We start from the raw sequence: 22,534 nt of genomic DNA on the forward strand, positions 1-22,534 counted from the left end.
GAAGTAGAAAGGAACCTTCTCAACCTAATAAAACCATTTAAGAAAAACCCACAGCTAGCATCATACTTAATGGTGAAAGATTCAACACTTTTCCCCTCAGATCAGGTGTAAGACAGCTCTTGTCACTTCTATTTGACTCATTACTGGAGGTTCTAACCAGGGCAATTAGGAATGAAAATCCCAGTCGGAAAGGAGGAAGTAAAAGTCTCTGCAATTGTATAGAATATCCTAAGGAATCCACTAAAACTGTTAAAACTGATAAATAAGTTCAGCAAGTTTGCAGGATGTAAGATAATATACAAAAATTAATTGTACTATATACCTTAGTAATGGACAATCCCAAAATGAAATTAAGAAAACAATTCAGAGTTCCCGTCATGGCTCAGTGGTTAACGAACTCAACTAGTATCCATGCGGATATGGGTTCAATCTCTGTCCTCACTCAGTGGGTTAAGGATCCAGCATTCCTGTGAGCTGTGGTGTAGGTCGCAGACAATGCTTGGATCTGAGCTGCTGTGACTGTGGTGCAGGCCAGCAGCTACAGCTCTGATTAGATCCCTAGCCTGGAAACCTCCATATGCCATGGGTATGGCCCTAAAAAGAAAAAAAAAGAAAACAATTCCATTTATAATGGCTTTAAGAATAAGAAAATAATGGCATTAAATTTAACAAAATAAAATAATGGCATTAAATTTAACAAAAGAGGTATGAAGCATGTACTCTAAAAAGATACAAAACAATGTTGAAAGAAATGAATGAAGACCTAAATAAATGGAAAGAGTTCCTATGTTCATGAATTGAAAGACTTAATATTGTCAAGATAGCAATATTCTCCAAATTGATCTACAAATTCAACACAATCCCCATCAGAATCCCAGGAGGCTTCCTTTCAGAAATTGATGAGCTGAAGCCGGTCTTATAATTCATGCAAAGGACTCAGAATAGTCAAAGAATACTGAAAAATACAATGTTGTAGGACTCACACTTCCCTATTTTTCTATAACACCAGAAGATGTTTCAGAGCACGGTCCATTGTCAACATCATTTCTCCTTCACTAAATATAATTTTTCTTCACGAAAAAAACCTAATTGTTCACTTTTAAAAGATGAATTTAATGCTATGAGTATAATGGAATGTAATGATATAGTGGTATTTTATCTCAGTAAAGATGTCTTTAAAAAATCTCAATTCTTTAAAGCATTTCAAAAAAGAGTTTTTTTTTCATTTCTCAAATATTCAACTTCATTTCACAATTTGTAACAATGGCATAATTTCCAAACAGCTTTTCAGCTCTAACACTATAAGCTGCCAACTGAGATGCAAATATTTCTCTAATTTCATTTTCTATCTTTTCCAAAATGTTGGGTGAATCTCTCTGTTATTTACTTGATGAATAGCAGTAAATATACAGCTATAAAGAAAACATTTAGTTTATAGTTGTAATTGCATCATCCAGAAATGATAGAATAGAGGGGCTTAGTGCCAAATGAAAATACCCAGAATTTTAAAAAATTATGGTTAAAAACTTAACATTACACTCGCATATCTGTATATATTTAGTAAAGTTTTTAATGTCAGTATATTGCACTGAAATATTTTTCCCCTTTGACACTAACAAAAACTTTTATAGAATTTCAGATCTTATTTATATTAGCTCCCCAATACTGAAAAAAAGCTTCCAACTCTCCTTAAATTATTGAATTTTTCAATTAAAGGAAATTATTCCAGTATGTTTACATGGAACAACTGAAGCTTCATCAAGTGCCTTGATTTATGTTTCCCAGAAACTAGTGTTCTCATTTCAGCAGAATTTTTTTTTTTTTTAGGGCTTCACCCCCTATACCACAGCCACAGCAATGCAAGATCCAAACTGCGTCTGTGACCTACACCACAGCTCACGGCAATGCCAGGTCCTTAACCCAATGAGCAAGGCCAGGGATCAAACCCGCATCCTCATAGATCCTAGTTGGGTTCATTAACAGCTGAGACATGACAGCAACTCCCTCAGTAGATGTTTTTAACAAGCCAGGACTATAAATATAAATTATAATTATGTATCTATATTGATCATATTCTTCTTTAAAGTTCTATTAAATATTCATGCTTAAAATTGTCCATTACTTTTACGGATTTTCAGGTAACTTCATTCACTTCAAGAATTTGATTTTTGACTTTTTGAATTTTTTTATTTCACTCATTTTTGATATTAAAAATTTTTTCTTGACTGTGATTATAAATTTTCTCTTTTTAAGAGACACATGCACCCGCATGTTCATTGCAGCACTATTCACAATAGCCAGGACATGGAAACAATCCAAATGTCCATCGACAGATGATTGGATTCGGAAGAGGTGGTATATATACACAATGGACTACTACTCAGCCATAAAAAAGGATGACATAATGCCATTTGCAGCAACATGGATGGAACTAGAGAATCTCATCCTGAGTGAAATGAGCCAGAAAGACAAAGACAAATACCATATGATATCACTTATAACTGGAATCTAATATCTAGCACAAATGAACATCTCCTCAGAAAAGAAAATCATGGACTTGGAGAAGAGACTTGTGGCTGCCTGATGGGAGGGGGAGGGAATGGGAGGGATCGGGAGCTTGGGCTTATCAGACACAACCTAGAATAGATTTATAAGGAGATCCTGCTGAATAGCATTGAGAACTATGTCTAGATACTCATGTCGCAACAGAAGAAAGGGTGGGGGAAAAAACTGTAACTGCAATGTATACATCTAAGGATGACCTGACCCCCTTGCTGTACAGTGGGAAAATAATAAAAAAAAAAATAATAATAATAAATAAATAAATAAATAGATAAATAAATTTTCTCTTTTTAAATCATGAGATTTAACGGAGTATGTTTTCTAACCTAATAAAGTTTTAAGTATTTGATGTTTTTTACCATTTAATAATATAATTTTGATATCATTTCTTTTTTATACTCCCAAGGATCCAAATTATTCCTGTTAATTATACTTAACAGAGATGTTGAGAAACGTAGCCAGACTTTTTTTTCTTTCATTCTAGGTGTTCGTATTCAACATTTTGTTGTAAATTCTTACATTTCAAAGGATTAAAATGTATATTTACACAGGAATTACAACACAGTAATAAAAGACAAAAAGCACACTATTTAGGTGTAATAGCAACTATAATTTCAACATGAAGACAAACTGGTGGTTCTCCTAAAGCAGAGAGAATTTTAGAAAGAATACACCATCTATCAATGTTGCTAACTGGACATTGGCCAACTGGTGGTAGAGCTACAACTATTTCTCAGATGTTGTTATCACCAATAATCATTTATTGAGGGTTGTTGAGACATCCCAGAATATTTTACTAGAGCTAATGAATTTATATTATAAATTAACTTTACTGCTTCTCACTGTTACTGTAATAAAATTTACCACGTGGGGAGTTCCTGGTGCAGCAGAAATGAATCCGACTGGGAACCATGGGGTTTCAAGTTCAATCCCTGGCCTCGCTCAGTGGGTTAAGGATCCAGGGTTGCCGTGAGCTGTGGTGTGGTTCGCAGACACGGCTCAGGTCTGGCATTGCTGTGACTGTGGCATAGGCCAGCAGCAAAAGCTCTGATTAGACTCCTGACCTGGGAATCTCCATATGCCACTGGTGTGGCCTTAAAAGGACAAAAGACAAAAAAAAAAAAAAAAAAAAAAAATTTACCACGTGGTATAGAGTATTTTAACAACCAGTCAGGACTTTAACTATCTGCCCTGTCAAATTCTGCATGAACGTCTCACTGTAAGGGACAAGAGATACTCTTAATAAAAGACTGTCTCCAATAGAGTCTTATGTGTGCCTGGTGTGGAAAACTGATAGGACTGGTGGTATCTGAGAGAGGGAGGAAAAAAAAAACAGTGACTCTTTTCTAACACCATTGCCAAGGAATTGGCCAAGACAGGACTGGAAGTCCATTGGCTCTTCCAGTGAATTAATTACGAGGTAGACTATCCACTGGATATTAGGAGAGGTGGAGACATCCATGGAAGAGCATCAGCAGAGAAGCTCATCCTCCCCATTACACTCAGGAAAAAGACATGCATGTATTTCCAGAGTTCCCAGTAGCAAAAAGCATTCTTCAAGGCAAACAAAAATGTCTTTCTGTACTGAGTTACAAGTATAATAATATCCATTGCACTGCACATTATAAATATAATTAACAAATACATATAAAATAAATATAAATTATATTATAAAAATACTTGGGAAACAGTAGGGTAATAGGGAAAGTTTTCAATAAATTATGATTTGCCTATATTATATAGCTATTTGAAAAAAACCATAGTCTTTCAATAAAGGTAGTGTATAAATGTCTTTTTTTTTACTTGCCTCACTGAGAGACTTCAAAATTAACAATAAAATAAAATCATATAGTGAAGGGAATTCCATCTACCCTAAACCCAGGATATGGCTCTATTCTAAACTACCAATGATAAAGGATTTCTATAAAATATAGTGATATTCGGGCAAATTAAGGGAGAATTCCAAAAACATAATAGATAATGTTCATGAGCTCAATGATATTCCCTCAAAATAAGTGACAAGCATGAGAAATCTTTTTTCTTTTTTTTTCAATTATAATGTTTTATTTTTTTCCATTATAGCTGGTTTACAGTGTTCTGTCAATTTTCTACTGTACAGCAAGGTGACCCAGTCACACATACATACATACATTCTTTTTTTCTCACATTAACAAGGCATGAGAAATCTAATATCTTGCTTGGAATAACAGAAATTGAAGATATACGCTAGTAGAGGAGGAGACAGTACACCTTAAAGCCACAGTTCATATTGATTGGCAAGGCTGGAGTGGTCAGAATATGGGCAAACCCTATTATTTTCTCAGACCTGGACTCTAATTTCACATGTAGTAGATTGAATAATGTCTTCCAAATTCATGTCTACCTGAAACCTTAGAATATGATCTTCTTTGAAAATATGGTCTTTGCAAATGATAAATGCAAAGATAAAAAGGTCAAGAGGAAGTCATCTTGGATTTAGAGTGGGTCCTAAATTCAATGACTGGTGTTTTTATAAGAAGAGGGGAGCATACAGAGAGACACATGGAGAAGAAGTCCATGGGAAAAAAAGAAGCAGAGAATTAAGTGATGCCACTACCAACCAAGGAATGCCAAGGGTTGCCAGTGCCCACAAGAGAAGCTAAGAATAAGTAAGAAAGGATCCTACCCTGCAGCCTTTGGAGGGAGCATGGCCCTACCAATACCTTGATTTCAGACTTCCAGACTCCAGAACTGTGAGAGAATACATTTGTGTTGATTTAAGCCACCAAGTTTGTGGTAATTTGTTTAGGCAGCCCAAGGAAACTAATGCACCACATAAATAAATCAGAGTGTGAAAAAGGAAAGAGAGGGCAATATTAAGCAGATTTGCGGCACTGACCAAAATGGACCGAGTAAAACCAAATGATTAAATACAAACATCTGTGATTTATTAGCTTTCATTATGACCACAAAGAGAGGTTGAAGACTGACCCCAGGTGACAGCCAGCAAGGAAATCAAGACTTCAGTCCTACAACTTCATGGAACTGAATCCCACCCAACTCCTAAATGAGCAGGAAACATATACTCCCCTAGAGCCTCCAAAAAAAGGATTTTTCTGACACCTCAGTTTTAGCCCAATGAGATGCTATTGGGCTTCTGACCTATGGAACTGTAAAGTAATACAGGTATGTTGTTTTAAGACACTAAATTTATACAACAGAAAACTAATTGAGCAGGGATACAGGATGAGTCTGAAAACAAGTCTTTGATTGACTGAAAGTCTTAAAGAAGCAGTTAGATCTATTAAAGACTCTTCCCCATCCTTTGTAACAGGGAGACAACCCCTTCCACCTGGCAGAAGACTGAGGCTGAAGAAGAAACTCAACTAGATTTGTCTGGGACATCAGGCAAAGCTGTGGTCAAGTGGAAGTTACCTTAAAGTCTATAAATTGAAAAATGAAACTCCATCAACCTCTTTCCTTGCTCAACTCACATAAGGCCAGCTGCCAGGAATAAATGGGTCTAATGAGAGCTTGAAAACCTCCCTATGGAGAAATTGATCAGCCCAAGAGCAGTTATGTAGAGATCCTTATGCTTGTGCTTTCTGAAGGAATGGCTGAATCCTCACTGACTATCATAGAGTAAAACACTCTTCTTGAGGGTCCCATCCTAGCAGGAGCTTTAAATTTGTATTTTAGTGTCTCACCCATCTATTAACAGATACCAAAGTGCCCCAGACATTTTAGAAAGACCTGTGACATGATAACTAAATCAGAACAAAGAGCAAAAAGGAACTTGTAGGAAACTGAATCTTCATGAAGAAGAAAATGTTCAATAAGTATAATAGATATTCTTATTCAAAGGGATCTATCAAATGCTTATAATACTAGCACTCATTATTCCAGATGTCGAACCACAAAGAAGTGAACAAAGCAGAAAAAGCCCATGGCTTCCTAAAGCTTACAGCATCTCAGGGAGAGAAGAGATGCTAACAGATCTAAGAAATAAAAACAGGAAACTGTACATAAAATAAACGTGTGAAGAAAAAATAGAGCTTTTAAAAACTAAAAATAGAATAAGCTGAAATCTTTGATTACTAGAAAAGTTAAATGATAATGTTGAGACTCTCGAGAGATGGGAAATTGAAAAAAAAATCTTAATTAGAGGATCAGGCAAGGAAATTCAAAATGAAAATAACAGAAATAATAGATGAATTTTTTTTTTTTTTGGCAGCCTTACAAATTTGGAAGTTTCTGAGCCAGGGATCAAACTGGAATCACAGTTGCCCCTACGCCACTGCAACTTTAACACACTGTGCCAAGCCAGGGATAGAACCTGCATCCCAGAGCTCCAGAGACACCACCCATGCCCTTGTGTCACAGCAGTAACTCCAAAAAAATTACTTTAAAAATATACACAAAAGTAATTTTCCCAGATATATATCAGTTTCTAGAGCAGGAAATATGAATGAGAAAAGATTTACTCCAGGGCACATTATCATGAAGTTTTAGAACACTGTGAGAAAAGGAATCGTTCTAAAATTTTCTCAAAAGCAAACAAGATGCCATCAAAAAGGACTGAGAATCTGAGTGGCATCAGGCTTCTCTACAGCAACAACATCAAAGATGGGAAAGCGAGAAATGCCTTTAAAATTCAAGGGGAAGTTATTTCTAACCTAAGAATACACAAAGCCAGACTTTGAATAGAGTATGGGAGGAGGATAAGGACATTATAGACACACAAGCATTAAAAGTTCTCCCATGTCCCCTTCTGAGGAAGGTACTGGAGGCAGTACTCCAGTAAGTGGGAAAGTAAACAAGGTAAGAGGATTTATGAAACAAGGCTTTCAACACCAACAAGAGGCAAAAGAATTTCCAGGATGCCAACCATGCAGCAGACCTAGATGGCTATTGGTCCACATGGCAATGGGAGGGGCTCCAGGACTGATGGCTCCTGAGGGGAGATAACATGAAACTAATGAAACTAACTGGATCCACTGATACTCCCTTCATCTGAAAATGGCGAGGGAAAATGTGCAGTTCTATCAGAGAGTTTGAGGCGAAAAGGTATACTCTGCAGCTCTACTGGTGATTATGTTTGCATAAAGGATGTATTAATGTATTCAAAATGGTGACACAACTATATTGAGAGGTTGAGGAAAAGGTTATGTGAAGATGAGGGCTTCAGGCAAGGCGGGGAGCTGATATTGTGAGAGAAAGAAAATTTTTCCTTCCATAATAGGAATTTAATAGCTAACATTCAAATCAGGAAAATCCATAGATAATAAATAGTTACTTCCAGGAGGCAGGAATTGTGGGGAGAAAAAAATGTAGTTTTTCAATAGAAGCCTTGTAATAATAGAGTATTTGAGGGACTCTATATACACATCTTTTGTGTTCCGTCTTGATTCTGAACAAAGAGAAATAAGCGAAAAAGGAGTGGCAGGTGGAAAAGAAGCGATCGCTATTGTTACCATAAAGGCTAGTTTGGGGAGATGGCAAATGTGAGTACCATGTGGACTTGTGGACTGAATTCCAGTGTTGGGCCAGGAGAGGCCTGCTCCCATGGTATCAGGACCCCTTCCCATCACACACATGCAGACATTATTTGGAGGATGACTGGTGTTGCTAAACTGAATAGCTTGAGACCCCTGACCTGGGAAAATGACTAGTGACTCATTCGTTTTACTTGTATGAGGTGAATAGGATAAGTATTTTATTTCAGTATTGAAAATCAAGGATACAGTAGCATATTCCTACCAGCTCAAGGCATATTTCTCTTCTATTCCAATATTTTAACTTTATGTTATATTGAGATTCTGAGCCAGGGATAGGTAAAGAGGGAATGGAATTTAAGGAAGAAAGCATCAGGAGCACAAAATTTTTTGAGCTGTTAGAAAGAAGTGCTTCTTGTTGCCCTCTGAATGGGTTACCCTGAATCTATGCCTCTTCCCCAGCATATCCCCTCTTACCAGTATTATTTACCCTCATTTCCTTGCTGATGTGGCTCTAAGAGACAGAGGGGCACCCTTGAGGTCACTTGGGAAGTCACTGCTAGAATCAGGAAGACAGCCAGAGTTTCAGACTGCAGGTCCCTTGATGACATCGATGACCTATTCTCCCGCCCTCCTCTGAGCCCTGCTTCAGCACTGCATCTACCTCAGTGCCCAGGAGCCCTGAGCTAAGCTGGTATTGCAAAGAAAAACTTTATTTTTGTGCTTCCTGAGCATTTAAGCCTGGAAAAAATTCCTGTCCCTAATGTAAAAATAACAAGCATACATCATTTCTCATCTCCTTAATAGAGTTTTTAAAAAAGAAAGAAAAAAGAAGAAAGAGCAATGATTTGGGAGTGTTGCTTTAAGTGCTATTGCAGAAACCACTGTCCAAAGCAAAGAAGCCTGTGCTTACATCCCTCAGCCCCATAGATATTTTTTTTCTGCGTTTATGGTTCTCACTGAACTGGAAATAGGGAGCCACTGGACAAAAAATAAACCAAATGCAAAAGAAAACAAAGTCAGCTCAGGGTTGGGGACCTGAGGAGAACACTGGGATTTTATTTGGATATTTACACCAGTGATTTTTAAATAAGCAAAGCAGATCTTTTTAGGAAATAGTTTTCCTAGACTGTAGGCCAGCTGGTGGTAGAAAAAATCCATAGGAATCACCTAAGCATGTAATCCCAACAGGAAAAGTGCAGCTAACTCTTAGGTAGGCAGGGACCAAAAATCTCTTGTCATATACAGTTATGATTAGTGGAGAGAACTTGGGTTTTGGAGCCAGTATTGGGTACAAATGAGAGCTGCTTAATATTAGGCAAGCTACTTAACCTCACTGAGCCTCAGTTTATTCATCTCTAAAATGGGAATAATAAGAGCTATCAGACTTAAGAGATTGAAAGGAGGTATATGAAAATTTCTACTTCATAGTAGGTATGTAACATATGTATGTTCCCCTTTTTTTCCTCCTGTTGTCCATCATGATAGTCATTAGTGCTAGCCATTAAATCTTTCCACTATTCTCTCAAGAATGTACTGCAACTTCACTATCTTCCTCCCTTAAAAATAGATATGGCCATGCTTTTTGCTTTAGCCAATGAAATTTGAGTAGCTGTAACGTATCTCTTCCAAGCTGAAGCTTTAAAAGCAAGTACAAGATTTGCCATACATCTTTTCTTTATGCATCTTTCAGATAATGACCAACTTGGAGACAGGAGTGAGGATGACACAGCAAAATTCACAGAGGACAGGTAGTGTGAGTGAGAAACAAAAACCTTTGTTGTTCTAAGCCACTGTGGTTTTCTGAGCTCTTTGTTACTGCAGCATAACCCACACCCTCCTGATTCACCCACTCTCCTTTAAGGAACTGCATTTGCCTCATTAGTTCATTCCTCAGATATGTGCTGAATAGATGCCAAGAACTATGTTAGATGCTGGAAAATGCTTGGTACTGATTCTTACTCTCAAGGAGATGATATGAATGGGAAAAGAAGAGGGTCATAGTAAGGAATCTTTTTAAAATATCCCCCATTGATTCTAATGTTTAATGAGAATCAAGGGTAGAAACTGCTGCTTTTGTGTACATTGAATCCTCGTATATGTTCTAATTGCCTACAGATATTGATAACAGAAGAGACAGAGATAATAGAAAGGAGGGGAAAAAGTAGTATATGAAGAAAGATTGAAAAAAAGAGATGGGGAGTTCCCGTTGTGGCTCAGCGGAAATGAATCTGACTAGCATCCATGAGACGCAGGTTTGATCCCTGGCCTCGCTCAGTGGGTTAAGGATTTGGCATTGCTGTGAGCTGTGGTGTAGGTTACAGACCTGGCTTGGATCTGGCATTGCTGCGCCTGTGGTGTAGGCCAGCAGCTACAGCTCCGATATGACCCCTAGCCTGGGAATCTCCATATACAATGGGTGCGGCCCTAAAAAGACAAAAAAAAAAAAATGGAAAGAAAGAAAAAGAGATGGTTAAATTGACAACATCTAAGTTCATCTTTCCTTTTGTTGTGTACAACTTCCTGGCTCACTCAGCTTTCTCTCCTCTGTCTTTGCCTCATGAAAATTTACTAGAATTTTGTTTCCCTTCAGTCTAAATGTCAAGTCACAACTAAAGTTGTTTATTATCGGTATAACTCTAGAGCCATTTCCTCCTGTAAAAAATCCCAAACATGTAAAATAAAAAGTCAAAAGAACACATTTCTAATGGTAGAATTGTAGGCATGGTGCCCATGGGGGATGTCATTTGGGATGGGGGCAAGGGAACCTTCCCAGCACTACCTTAAACCATTACCATCCTGTGTTTCTATGTGAAAATGATATGGGTGCTTACTAAGTTAACTAGAATCCTTTTGGCAGTTTTAATTAAGGTTTTTTTCTGATGTTTTATATTGCTCTTTCACTTGGAACATATTCTTCATTTTGCGGTGGTTTCTATGCATTAGATAAAACAGACTCCTCTCTCAGGCTTGAAGGAGTAGTCTCACATAGGAGGTGAAACTTATCATTGAACTCTGCCCTAGCTCTTGGCCTCTTGGCCCTCAAACTCTTGTGATTGTCCAGGCAACGTCTCTCTCTCTCTCTTTTTTTTTTTTTTTTTTTTTGTCTTTCGTCTTTCTAGGGCTGCACGCGCAGCATATGGAAGTTCCCAGGCTGGGGGTCTAATCCAAGCTGTTGCTCCCGGCCTACGCCACAGCCACAGCAATGCCAGATCTGAGCCGTGTCTGCTCAGCACCACAGCTCACAGCAATGCCAGAGCCTTAACCCACTGAGCGAGGCCAGGGATCGAACCCAAACCTCATGGTTCCTAGTCGTTTCCGCTGTGCCATGATGGGAACTCCAGCCTCTTTTATTTTTAATGGCTTTCAGTACTTGAGGGTGTGCCAAAACCTGTTAGTGTCCCAAAGTGGAGAATCTCAGTCAGCACCTAGATTTAAGCCGACTGAAGTCAGATGTTCAAGTAGCAGCTTTTCAAGTATGTAAATATATACAGAGCTACAGGACCACAAGTGTAAGCTCTCTTAGCTACCAGTGCCAGGTGATCTAGAGCTATCCCATGGGCAGCAGTCACAAAAATTGTGGCTACAGAAGAGTATATAAGTCCCTACCTGGGAGATGCTGGTGCACTCGAATGAGGCACAGGGAGAGTGTAAAGATAACGTGCTTCACCTGCTTCCCTGAAAGCAGGTCTGTAGATCCCTGGATGTGTGTCAGCCTAAAGCCTGATCCTCAGGCTGAAACTCCAGGACAAGCACATAGGCCTCTTTCACAGAAAGACTAGGGTGTGTTTCAGTCGGCTCTCTGTGCAGCGTGCTTGGGGGTGGCAGCCTGCCAAGAATTATCTCTCCAATTGTTTTGGTCCATGGGACCCAGAAATGCAAATCTCCCTGGCCACCAGAGCCAGGTAATCAAGGGTCATCCCCTGGTGGCACACTGGGCACCAGAAGTAAAAACTGGGACACCAGACACGTATAAGAGCACCTCTCCAACAGATACTGGTGCTCTGGAGTGAGGCAGAGGGAGAGCATAGAGATGGTACTTACTGGAAAAGAAAGAAAAGGAGGCAAGAAGGGAAGGAAGGAGAGAGAAAGAAAGAATAAAAGGAGAAAGAGAGAAAGAAAGGAAGAGCCTAGAGTTTAAAAAAGAAAAAGATGGTGCCTACTGGCTGAAGGAAGAGCTAAAATATGGGTCCTGTCAGTCTCCACCCCTAGGGAGCATCCCAGCAGGCTCCCAAATGTGTGTTAATTCAGATGTCTGCCCTTCCAGCCAACAGTCCAAGACAAGCAAGTAGGCCCCTCCCCACAAAGTCTGGGGTGCCTTCCACCAGCCACTTCAGGGCCCTGGGACAGGTGAGTCTGAGCACATGAACCCTTGGGAGGCATTTCTCATTATAGCCCTGTTGGTTTTCAAAGCTAAATGTCTGGGGGGCTTGTCCCTCAGGGCTTAAAAGTTGGGAATGCCTAGTGTGAGGTTCAGACCTTTCACTCCTCAGGGAGGAACTCTGGTTGAGTATCCTCCTGACTGTGGGTTACCACACTAGGGTGGGGTTTACAGTAAGATTATGCCCCAGCCATCCAGTCAAGTTTTTTGTTTGTTTGTTTTTCCGATTTGCTTTTTTCAGAAGTTGTTCTGTGTGTAGATTGGAGTGTTCGTGTGAGGAGATGAAGTCCTGATCCTCTTTTGTTACCATCTTGAACCCAGAACCTGGTTCCTTTTTCCCTTCAGCAGTTTTATATTAAGAAGTCCTTATTAGCTTAAGTATGACTGCATACTTTGTAACATTCTTACTATTTTTGAAAGGCTCCTCTCCAGAATTATAAAAAGAGCCCATCATTCTTAATTGGTAATTACCAATACTCTCATAAACTCTATGTTCAAATAAATCATACAGTCAATAGAAGGATAAATATGATGCCATCTAATGTTTATACTTATGCAGGTATCTAAAAATAAAGACTTGCCTCTTTAATAATAATTTATACCCATTGATTACTTAAATCTCTCAGCAAAGAACTTGATCAAGGCTACTGTTTAATAACTAACCATGTGGTGGTAGTAAATCTTCTCTTGAAGCTCCTTTTTTTTCATCATGACCTGTTCATAAGGTCTATGGACCTGGTCATTCAGTTCATATTGTATGACTGAGACAAATAATATGCCATACTTTTCTCCCTTATTACAGTGATGACAGTTCAGCTGCCAAATCTTCAGTCCAAGGTGAATCTCACTGAGCTGCTATGGAACTGTGTGTCAAATACTGCTATTCACCCACTTAACATTTGTTTCCTCCTTCTACATTACTAGAAGATCCCTGATTTTCTAAATGGTGACTAATAGCCCATACACTTTCTACCCCTTGCAGCTGGGTGTGACCATGTGACTAAGTTGTAACTAGTGAAATATAAGAGAAGTTTTGATAAAGTGTCCTTTCCTAAATCAAAAGGCAAAGCCTAGCAAGGAAGACTTCTGTCTTTCACCCTTCATTTTTTCCCTTCTCCCTGCCTGGAACACAGATGTGATGTCAGAAAGAGGTAACCACTTTGTGGGTATGAGAAAAAAAGTCATACACTAAGTAAGACAGATACAGGACTTGTGTTCCCTGATAGCATTATGGAGCTCTTGTATAAAACTTTGGACAGTCTGCTTTCAGACTCCTTTTTTTACATGAGAAAAAAACCCTTATTTGGCTAAATCACTAGGGATGAGTTTCTATTACATGCAGCTAAGTACAAACTCCAACCAGTACAACCTACAGACTCATAGGGTCTTCATCTGGGTCTTATTCCCCCTTCCCACGAGGTGGAAATGCAGAGTTATCTCTGGGCTGTGGGGGGAGTCAGCTGGATAACATTTATAAAACTCCTCATATGAGGGGTGTGATTTTTTAAAAAATAAATTCTATTGTAGTGTAAGTGATTTTATTTTAAAATATATATGCATTATGATCTTTTTAAGCAGTACCCTGTATACAAGATCTCCTCGTATGTAGCCAGAGGCATCCTTGTATTAGAAGATTAAGATTGTTAGCGTAGGAAAGCAAGGACAAGCACAGGGGAAAAGTAAAACTTGGTTACTCTGAAGTCTAGTTTGTATGGAAAAGGCAGATTAAATGCATGATTATTTTCTTTTTTTCTGAAATAATTTCAAAATAATGACTTCATTCTCTCTTACCTATCAACAGTGACCAGAGTTACTTTAGAATCATTATGAACTTATAATCATGTTTTATGTTTGAAACAATTGCAATTATTTTCAATTTTTGGTGCTCAGATTGATTCATCCCTGTCTAGTGAGAGCCTATGTGAATTGCTTCCTTAGTCTTTTGACACAGACAGAGAAGTGGTTGATAACTTCCTTGCTTTCTGTAAATATTTACCCATAAAATGATGGCACAAGAAAAAAGGGTATAGATGAAATACAACTGACCATGAATTGAAAGTTGTTGAAGCTGGATGATGGCCCCATGGAGGTTCATTATACTATTCTCTTACATTAGTAAATGTCTGGCATTTTTCCAAAATAAAAAGCTAAGATAAAAACAGTTCAGATTATGATTCCAAAATAGGACCTTGAAATCCTTAGCAAGACTGTAGTCTTAAATGCCTAGCTTTGATGAGAGAAAGAGAGATTTCTAATTTCCCAAGGCTTCTCTTGATTTATCAAGAGGAAATGTAGAGGTCTAAGGGCAGAGTTTTACCCAAAGTGAGAGGTAGCAAGTTGACTAGATATGACCAACATTCCCCCCAGTTCCAGAGGGTAGGAGGGTGGAGGTTTGTTGAAAGGTTTCTACTGGTAGGTACCTCTTGGCGGTTTTGGTGGTGGTCACAGGGCGTGGTAAAGGGGGCTTCTCCCAGGAACTGATCTGTAACATTTTCACCCATTCTTTGGCCCGGATTCTTGCCTCCAGTCTCCAACATGCCTGACTCAATTTCTTGTGGTCAGGGGGATCTTGCTTTCCAGACAGGGCAGTAAAAAGCACTGAGCTTGGAGTGCAGAGAACAGCAAGTGAACGATGCTGTCTATGACTCAGAAATGACACTGTCTTGGACCTCAGCTTCATCACCCAAGAAATTAAAGGTCAGCCTGCAAAATTAAAAACCCTTCGGTGGCTCAGCCATCCAAACCTGAGACCTCAGAAGCCCTGGGCCTGAACATACAACCCTGCAGGTCTTCTTGCCTTTCCACTGATCGTCTTTTCCACCATTACACATTACATCGCCTCCCAAAGAAATATATGACTACCCTCATTTTTTTGCTGATAATTGAAGAGAAGGTGCTCAGCATAGATGACCCCAAAGTTGGCAGCACTTTCAGGCTTTGGGAATCAGGCGCGTCACCGACCTGTACGATTTCTCCTCTGTCCTTGCTCCGCTGCAAATCCTGACCCCAGTCCCCGCTGCGGAGAAATCTCCTAAGAGACGGCTGCTGGCGTCGCCTCTGCGCGCAGGAGGCGTGGAGCAGAGGGCGCGGGAGCAGAGCGCGCTGCGGCCACGCTCCCCGCGCAGAGCCGAGAGGGAGGGGCTGGCGGGGGCCGGGCAGCCCCAGAGGCGGTGCGCGGGGCTCGCGGCAGCTCAGTCTCCTCCCGAGCCCAGCCCCGGCCGGCGAGAGCAGAGCGACCGCGAGCCGGAGCCCGAGCCCGGGCCTCGGAGCGAGGAGGCGGAGGGCCGAAGAAGGCGGAGGACCGGAGTAGCGGCCGCGCTCGGGCTCCCGCGGTGCGTGTGTCCTCCTGGCGGATCCCGGTAAGTGCGGGCGGCCGAGCCCCGCCAGGAGCCAGGCGTAGTGGCCGCAGTGGTTGTTGTCCCTGGGTCCCGGTTGCGCGCATCCTGCTGCTGTGCTGCAGGCTCACAGGTGTCTCCACGGTGGGCAAGGGTGACCCAGGCCCCGAAAGGAGTTAGCCAACTCTCTCTGCTTCTGGGCGCGGTTTACGATCCCCCGCTTCTCCCAACCCCAACCGCCCTGCTTCCCGCCTGGGGGGAGGGGGGCGCGGGCCAGGGCCTGCAGTTGGGGGGATACACGCAGTGGGGGAGCTCCCCCTTCCCACCCACGCACCCACCCAACAACGGGAGATTCTGGCCAAGTCCCTTCCCAAGCTGCATCCCAGTTCCTGGCTCGCAGTGAGGTTTCTGTCCTTTAGTTTTATTTTTCTATTAACCCACCAGGGAAAGTTTGAGACCACACAAGGCAAAGTTGGGGCGCGGTTGGGGGTGCACTTCGACCGCGGAGGCAGCTCCCGTGGAGCGGGGCGGTGGGTTTGCAGATCGAGCCAGGCTTGGGCTGCAGCTAATAGCGCACTCTGGGAGTTGAGTCCGTCGCTGCGGTTTGCCCCGGCCCAGCATTGTGACAATCCCCGGAGCGCAGTGGGTCGCTTAATCGTTCACGCTAAGCATGGACATCTGCCGAGAATCTCCGTGATGGGTTAGGTTTATCTCAGGAGTAACAGCATCTCAGCCTGGTTTGACTTAATGCTCCCTCTGCAAACCTGAGTTGCAGCTAATCTCAGTGTGTAACCGGTGTGTTTAATTAGCTTATTTTACACCTGAGATGATCTCAGCGAATGCTTCTAAAATGAAATCTTTAGCACCAGGAAAAAAAAAAAAAAAAAAAAAAAAAAAAACCAAATCCAGTGTTTTTAAAGAAAATTTAAAAAAGGAACCTTCAGAATATCAGCTATCATGTCTGGATATTTTACTCTGCTTCTCTGTGGAGATAGGAAATGAAAACTGCTTGGATGTCTAACCTACTAGAGAGTCAGTGTTGGAACTGCTTTTGGCAGATTTTGTAGAGAGAAGTATTACTTCAACTTGCACATTGTTTATGAAATACACATTTGATCTCTGTAAATAGCCTACTTGTTAGACGTTATTTGATTTACTAGGTATTCTATTTTAAATACATCTAAAGGTGGTTTTTTTAAATAAGCTGAAAACAATGTCTAGATATTTAGAGAAGATTGTTCATGTTATCAGAGCATTCTTTTGTAATAAAATTTTTAAGAGTTGCTTTTCTACATCTGATACAGGAGAGGCTTTTCATGAAAAATAATATCCTGAGATATTTGTATGTGCAGGAAAAGAGTGCTACCCCCTAAAACCCTCAGCTTTTTCCAAGTGATAGATTAAGTCAGAAAAGTGTTCCTGAAACTGGAATTATATAATTGGACTGAAAGAAAATGCAATAAATAATTGTCAGTTGTCAAATACATAGATAATTCTAAAGGAAGTGTTATCTTTTTTAGCACTGGGAGGTTGTTACATGATTTAAGGTGGGATAAACAAAGATTTTCCTCTACATCTATAAAATGTTTGTACCTAGCTCGCATAGGTACATAGTCTACCTCTAACATTGGATTTACCAAAATGTCTGCATTTGTACGTATCTTGTCATAAGTGCCTAATATGTGTCACATCCTACTCTTAATGCTTCATGTATTTCAACTCCTCTTATCCTCAAAGCAGAACTTGGTACTGTAATTGTCCTAATTTTTGAAATGGATAAACTGAGGCACAGAAGAGTTAAGTAACTTACCCAAGGTCACATGGCTATATGATAGGGTTTTTTCATATCTGCCAAGTAATTTTGTAAAAAAAAAAAAAATTAAAGAAAGACATGATTTTATGATTTACATATCATTGTTTTTATTTTTATTTAAGCCTAAATGTTGAAACTGTTTCCTGTGAAGCATAAGATTTCCTGATTGTGGAAGAACCCCTTAAGCACCATTAACTGTAAAGTGAGGAAAAGTATGAAAGAACCATCAGGTTGAGTCTGCAATTTGAAGACTGCCATATCCACCAGAACACCCAGGATGGATCTGCACCAAAGCACCACCATCATGTTCCTTGAGAAATGGTGTTCAGATAAGTCATCATCTGGCTGCAGGAGACATTATAATGTCAGAAAAAAACTGAAGTTAATTCGAATCTTAGGCCTTTTCATGGGCCTGGTAGCCATTAGCACTGTCCCATTTTCAATCAGTGCCTTTTCTGAGACAGAGACACAGAGCACAGGAGAGGCCAGTGGTGCAAGTGGGCCCAGGGTAGCACACAGTTACCATCAAAGAACTCTCTTAGATTTAAATGACAAGATTCAAGATTATACTCCACAGCCACCTCTTTCTCAGGAAGGCAAATCTGAGAATAGTACAGATCATGCCCAAGGAGACTACCCAAGAGACATCTTCTCTCTCGAGCAGCGAAGAAAAGGTGCCATCATTCTCCATGTCATTGGAATGATCTACATGTTCATAGCCTTAGCTATTGTCTGCGATGAGTTCTTTGTTCCTTCTTTGACTGTCATCACTGAAAAACTGGGCATCTCTGATGATGTGGCTGGAGCCACCTTTATGGCTGCTGGGGGCTCAGCCCCAGAACTTTTCACGTCTCTCATAGGGGTATTTATTGCTCATAGCAATGTCGGCATTGGTACTATCGTGGGCTCAGCGGTGTTCAATATCCTCTTTGTCATTGGCATGTGTGCTCTGTTTTCCAGAGAAATCTTAAACCTGACGTGGTGGCCACTCTTTCGGGATGTGTCCTTCTACATCATTGACTTGATCATGCTGATCATATTTTTCCTGGATAATTTTATCATGTGGTGGGAAAGCTTGCTTCTCTTAACAGCTTACTTTGGCTATGTGGTTTTCATGAAATTCAACGTCCAAGTAGAAAGATGGGTGAAGCAAATGATAAATCGCAACAAAGTCGTCAAGGTGACAGCACCAGAGGCCCAAGCAAAGGTTGGTGGTGGTGGTTGTTTATTTAATGTTCTTCTTGACCATAGTTTGAATTAATATATTTTTGAGATCTACCACTTTTTTAATGGGTTGGTGTTTGGGGCTGTCATGGGTGGCCGGATGCTTACTGCAGTTCTCTGAGAGCCAGACTAAAATGATAGTGGGAATAATAATTGGGGGGGGCGTATTCTGGGGAATATCTGCAAAGTCCTCAAGCTACTTGCCTCAGAGTAAAACATTTGTAAATATAGGTTACATAAGCTTCCCAGAGTAGACTCAGCAGTTCTTTGTCTCTTATTTTCTGAAAGTAGGAATAATGATTTTGTCAGCAGTTTTACTTTCATGGGAAAGTGTGTATGCCTTGTAAATTGCAGAGCTTTTTCTATTTAAATGGACAGGTGACAGTTATCAAGAACTGTCTCTTTAAAGGTGCTTAGGGAAGAAAGTTTGTATCACCAGAGCTTTAAGTCAGCGGCCTAGGGCATAGCTGGACTGGTTGTTAGCGTGTGTCATGGCCATTCTTCTTGATTCACACAGTAATGCTTCAGACCGCTCAACCAAAACTGATCTGTATCCATGAAAGCAAGTCAGTGACAAGCCCTTCTGCCTGCCTCTGTAGCTCAGTGGCCCATTTTGCATGCCGTGACAAACATGACGCAAAATACTCTTTATGGTAGGATTTGATGGAGTTTTAATGACAGTGGTGGCCATCCTGCTACTTAGGTAGCAGGCAAATTGGTAAAGAGCTTAGAAGAAATTGATCTGCAAAAATATAAACTATTTTTTAAGATAATCAATAGGCAGCATCAATAAAATTTTATGTTATATAGAGTAATGCAATTTTGATTTATATCCTAACATTGGAATGTCATCTCTGAATGTGAATTTAAACAGAAAACCAAAATACATATGCAGACTTTTCATACTAGCATCTGGGGAAATTCTCATGTATGCAAGAAACAGATGTTGAGTGGAGGGTGAGATGTTTTGTCCAGAATGGAAAAAAATGATATTAATTTACCGTAATTCCTTTATGTTCCAGTTTGATGACTGTCCATCATTTTTGTAGCAACCATGAAATGTAAACAAAGCACAGACACACAAAAAAAAACCCACTAGTAATGTTTCTGTTTATTCCATGCGAAAGAAAAATGTTTTTTACTGTATTTTTTTTCTAACATTCTACTCGGTATGTGGTTGTTTGTAGGAAAATGGAGCAAAAAAAATCATGGCAAATAAGCATGCAGATGTGGTATGCTTGAGGGCATAAGATGGGGTCATCACTGGAGCCCCCTCCCTGATCTAATTTTATAGCCTAAAGGATGATCCCTCAAGCCCACTCCTCAAGCCAGACTGCAAATTTGAGTGGTTTCTGTTAGTAATCTCTGTGTTTATTCCAATTAAAATGCTGAACAATTGCCAAGGGAAAGGCATAATTTTTTAGAGACAAGGAAATGACTTGGTGTCTTATAAATATCCTGGACACATCAAGGATAAAAAGTCTTTTTGAGAACTCATTGCTTTTTCATTTTGTTACGCCACAGTGAAACTTCATTAACTTAGACACAGACTCAGCTAAAGATTATATTGGCAACACATATGAAAAAGGAATTTTCGGAGCAGTCCATGGTGTATTGAAGATTGGAGGGGGATTTTGTATTCTGATGGGGGAGGTGGAGGAACTGGTTTTGTGCATTTAGTAATAACTTTTAAAGTATAGTTTACATACAGTTTTTAATCAATTTTAAGTCACTCATTAAATCAACTCTTGCAGGGTTGTTACCTACTATATTAACTTACTGTCATGTAGTTTTTATGGTAATTTAAATGTTGATAACTTAGGCTGACATTCTTTAAAGGTATTATTCATAGCCATAGTTTTTGCTGTGCCTAATATTATACATTTTAAAAATTTTGAAATTCGCCTTGTGGTGCAGTGGAAACAAATCCGACTAGTAACCATGAGGTTGCAGGTTTGATCCCTGGCCTTGCTCAGTGGGTTAAGGATCTGGGAATGCCATGAGCTGTGGTTGCAGACAAGGCTCAGATCCTGCGTTGCTGTGGCTGTGGTGTAGGCTGGTGCCTGTAGCTCCAATTAGACCACTAGCCTGGGAACCTCCATATGCCTCAGGTGTGGCCCTAAAAAAGCAAAAAATAAAATCAAAGTAAGTTAAAATAAATAAATAAAAATTTTGGAATTCTGGATTTACCTAATTGAAAAAGAAAGCATATTATATTCATGACTATATTTCCTGCTTCTGATTTACCCTCAAAATATGTTGTTTATTTTCCTTTGAGCATCAAATAGCTTTAGTTTATTTCATTTAATCATTATTATTTATTTTGGTATTTGGTAACTACATTGAACTATTCATTATCATGGGACCAGAATTTTTTAACATAGCTATGTCTTGTTTGGTATTTCTCAAAAATGGTAGAACACAGATATTTTTAGTGGAACAGTACATGATGATGTGTGACTTCCTTTAGAAAATTTCACCTTGCCAATTTTACTTTTGAATTATGGTTGGAAAAAAGTTTTTTTAGCAGCTGGTCTTTATCAGATGCCTGATTTCAGAATGTTATGGAGATTTTGCTCTTTAAGCACTGAACATAAGGTGTCCCAAGGCTGGATGAATCCTTGAGCATGGCTGTCTCAGTCTCTGATCTGCAAAGTTGATTTGTGGCTGAAAACACCACTTTTCCTACCTAAGTCAGTTCTTCTCACGTCATCAGAACACTCAGAAAAAAAGGTCCTAAGCCAAAGGCAGCCCTCAGTGGAGTCTTCATAGAAATGTACGGTACAAGAATTGAGGAGGCAAAATACAAAGCATGTTTTTAGGCAAAACTATATCATTGTCTTACTTGCACAATTATGAAGTAGGAGAGAATTGGAAAGTGGAAGAAACATATTTCATTTATTTTTATGCAAGTCATCAATGGTTCTTGCTAAAAACTCATCAGTTCTACTGGGCTCTGGGAGATGATATGTCTTTGAAACTACTTGCTTCATAGAAAAGTTGAAAATCTTAATTTGGTTCCATTATTGATGAGGCAACTGTGAAGCATGGAAGAATAGAAAATGTAAACATTTTCCCATAGTTAAAGTAGTAGTTTCTCATTTTCTTTAACTCTTCTATTCTCTGTGGTTTTTTGATATTATGTCTTTTAGTGATAGTATTACCCATTTTAAAATGTCATGTAGTATCATGACATGGTAAAGAGATCCTGGGCTTTGATTTAGGGAAAAAAAGGTTTTAACTCAGGTGTGTAATCAGTCCTGTGACATCAGAGAAGCTACATAAATTCTCTGAGCCTCTATTTCCTGATTTGGAAAATGAACATGATAATACCTACCTCAAAAAGTTGGGAAAATTATTAAATGAAGAAATGAATGTTAAGCAGCCAAGTCCTTGGCAAATGTGGATTATTCAGTAAATGTTAGTTCCCTTCCTTTCATCTTTCGTTCTTAAAAAAAAAAGTGAATCAGAATAAATTATTTCAAATTTGAGAATTTCAAAACATTCCTTGAAGATTATAGTTCATGTCTGTGAATCATTGAGTTAAGCAGGCTGTCTCCCTTAGGGGAGTGTGATATATGTCATATTATAATATTTATAATTCCGAGTTCATATACAGTGAATATATGCAGGGAAGATATTATTATAAATGCCAAGGAAAACTTCAAATGCCTTTGTTGTCCTGAAATTTTATTTTGTAGAATTTTGCTTGAAGTAAGTAGGCCATTGACTGGGGCTTAGAAAT

At 39.6% G+C, this 22,534-nt stretch overlaps 2 protein-coding genes across 8 annotated transcripts in view; one reads left to right on the forward strand and one right to left on the reverse strand.

Moving 5' to 3' along the window:
• The window catches only part of LOC146407000 (uncharacterized), a 30,219-nt gene extending 14,284 nt beyond the window's left edge, over positions 1–15,935 (reverse strand). Inside the window, exon 1 of one of the 2 annotated variants that reach the window (XR_014821023.1) lies at positions 15,379–15,515. Coding sequence is in view for 1 of the 2 variants with exons in the window: in XM_084984204.1 (XP_084840330.1) it covers positions 15,449–15,859 (411 nt within the window). In the remaining variant the exon portion in view is untranslated. Of the gene's footprint in view, positions 1–14,463 lie in introns of both variants that reach the window. The other variant, XM_084984204.1, reaches the window with a different exon arrangement.
• The window catches only part of SLC24A2 (solute carrier family 24 member 2), a 274,386-nt gene continuing 267,344 nt past the window's right edge, over positions 15,493–22,534 (forward strand). For 5 of the 6 annotated variants that reach the window (XR_014831073.1, XM_021078223.2, XM_021078320.2 and 2 more), the window contains exons 1-2: positions 15,493–15,776; positions 17,688–18,772. Coding sequence is in view for 5 of the 6 variants with exons in the window: in XM_021078223.2 (XP_020933882.1) it covers positions 17,843–18,772 (930 nt within the window). In the remaining variant the exon portion in view is untranslated. 6 annotated transcript variants of the gene reach the window in all.

This window comes from Sus scrofa, chromosome 1 (assembly GCF_054392235.1).
Source record: "Sus scrofa isolate SSC_HxYL_T2T_F1_AM1 chromosome 1, Sscrofa_HxYL_maternal_Yorkshire_Landrace_v2.0, whole genome shotgun sequence".
Classification (NCBI taxonomy): Eukaryota; Metazoa; Chordata; class Mammalia; order Artiodactyla; family Suidae; genus Sus; species Sus scrofa.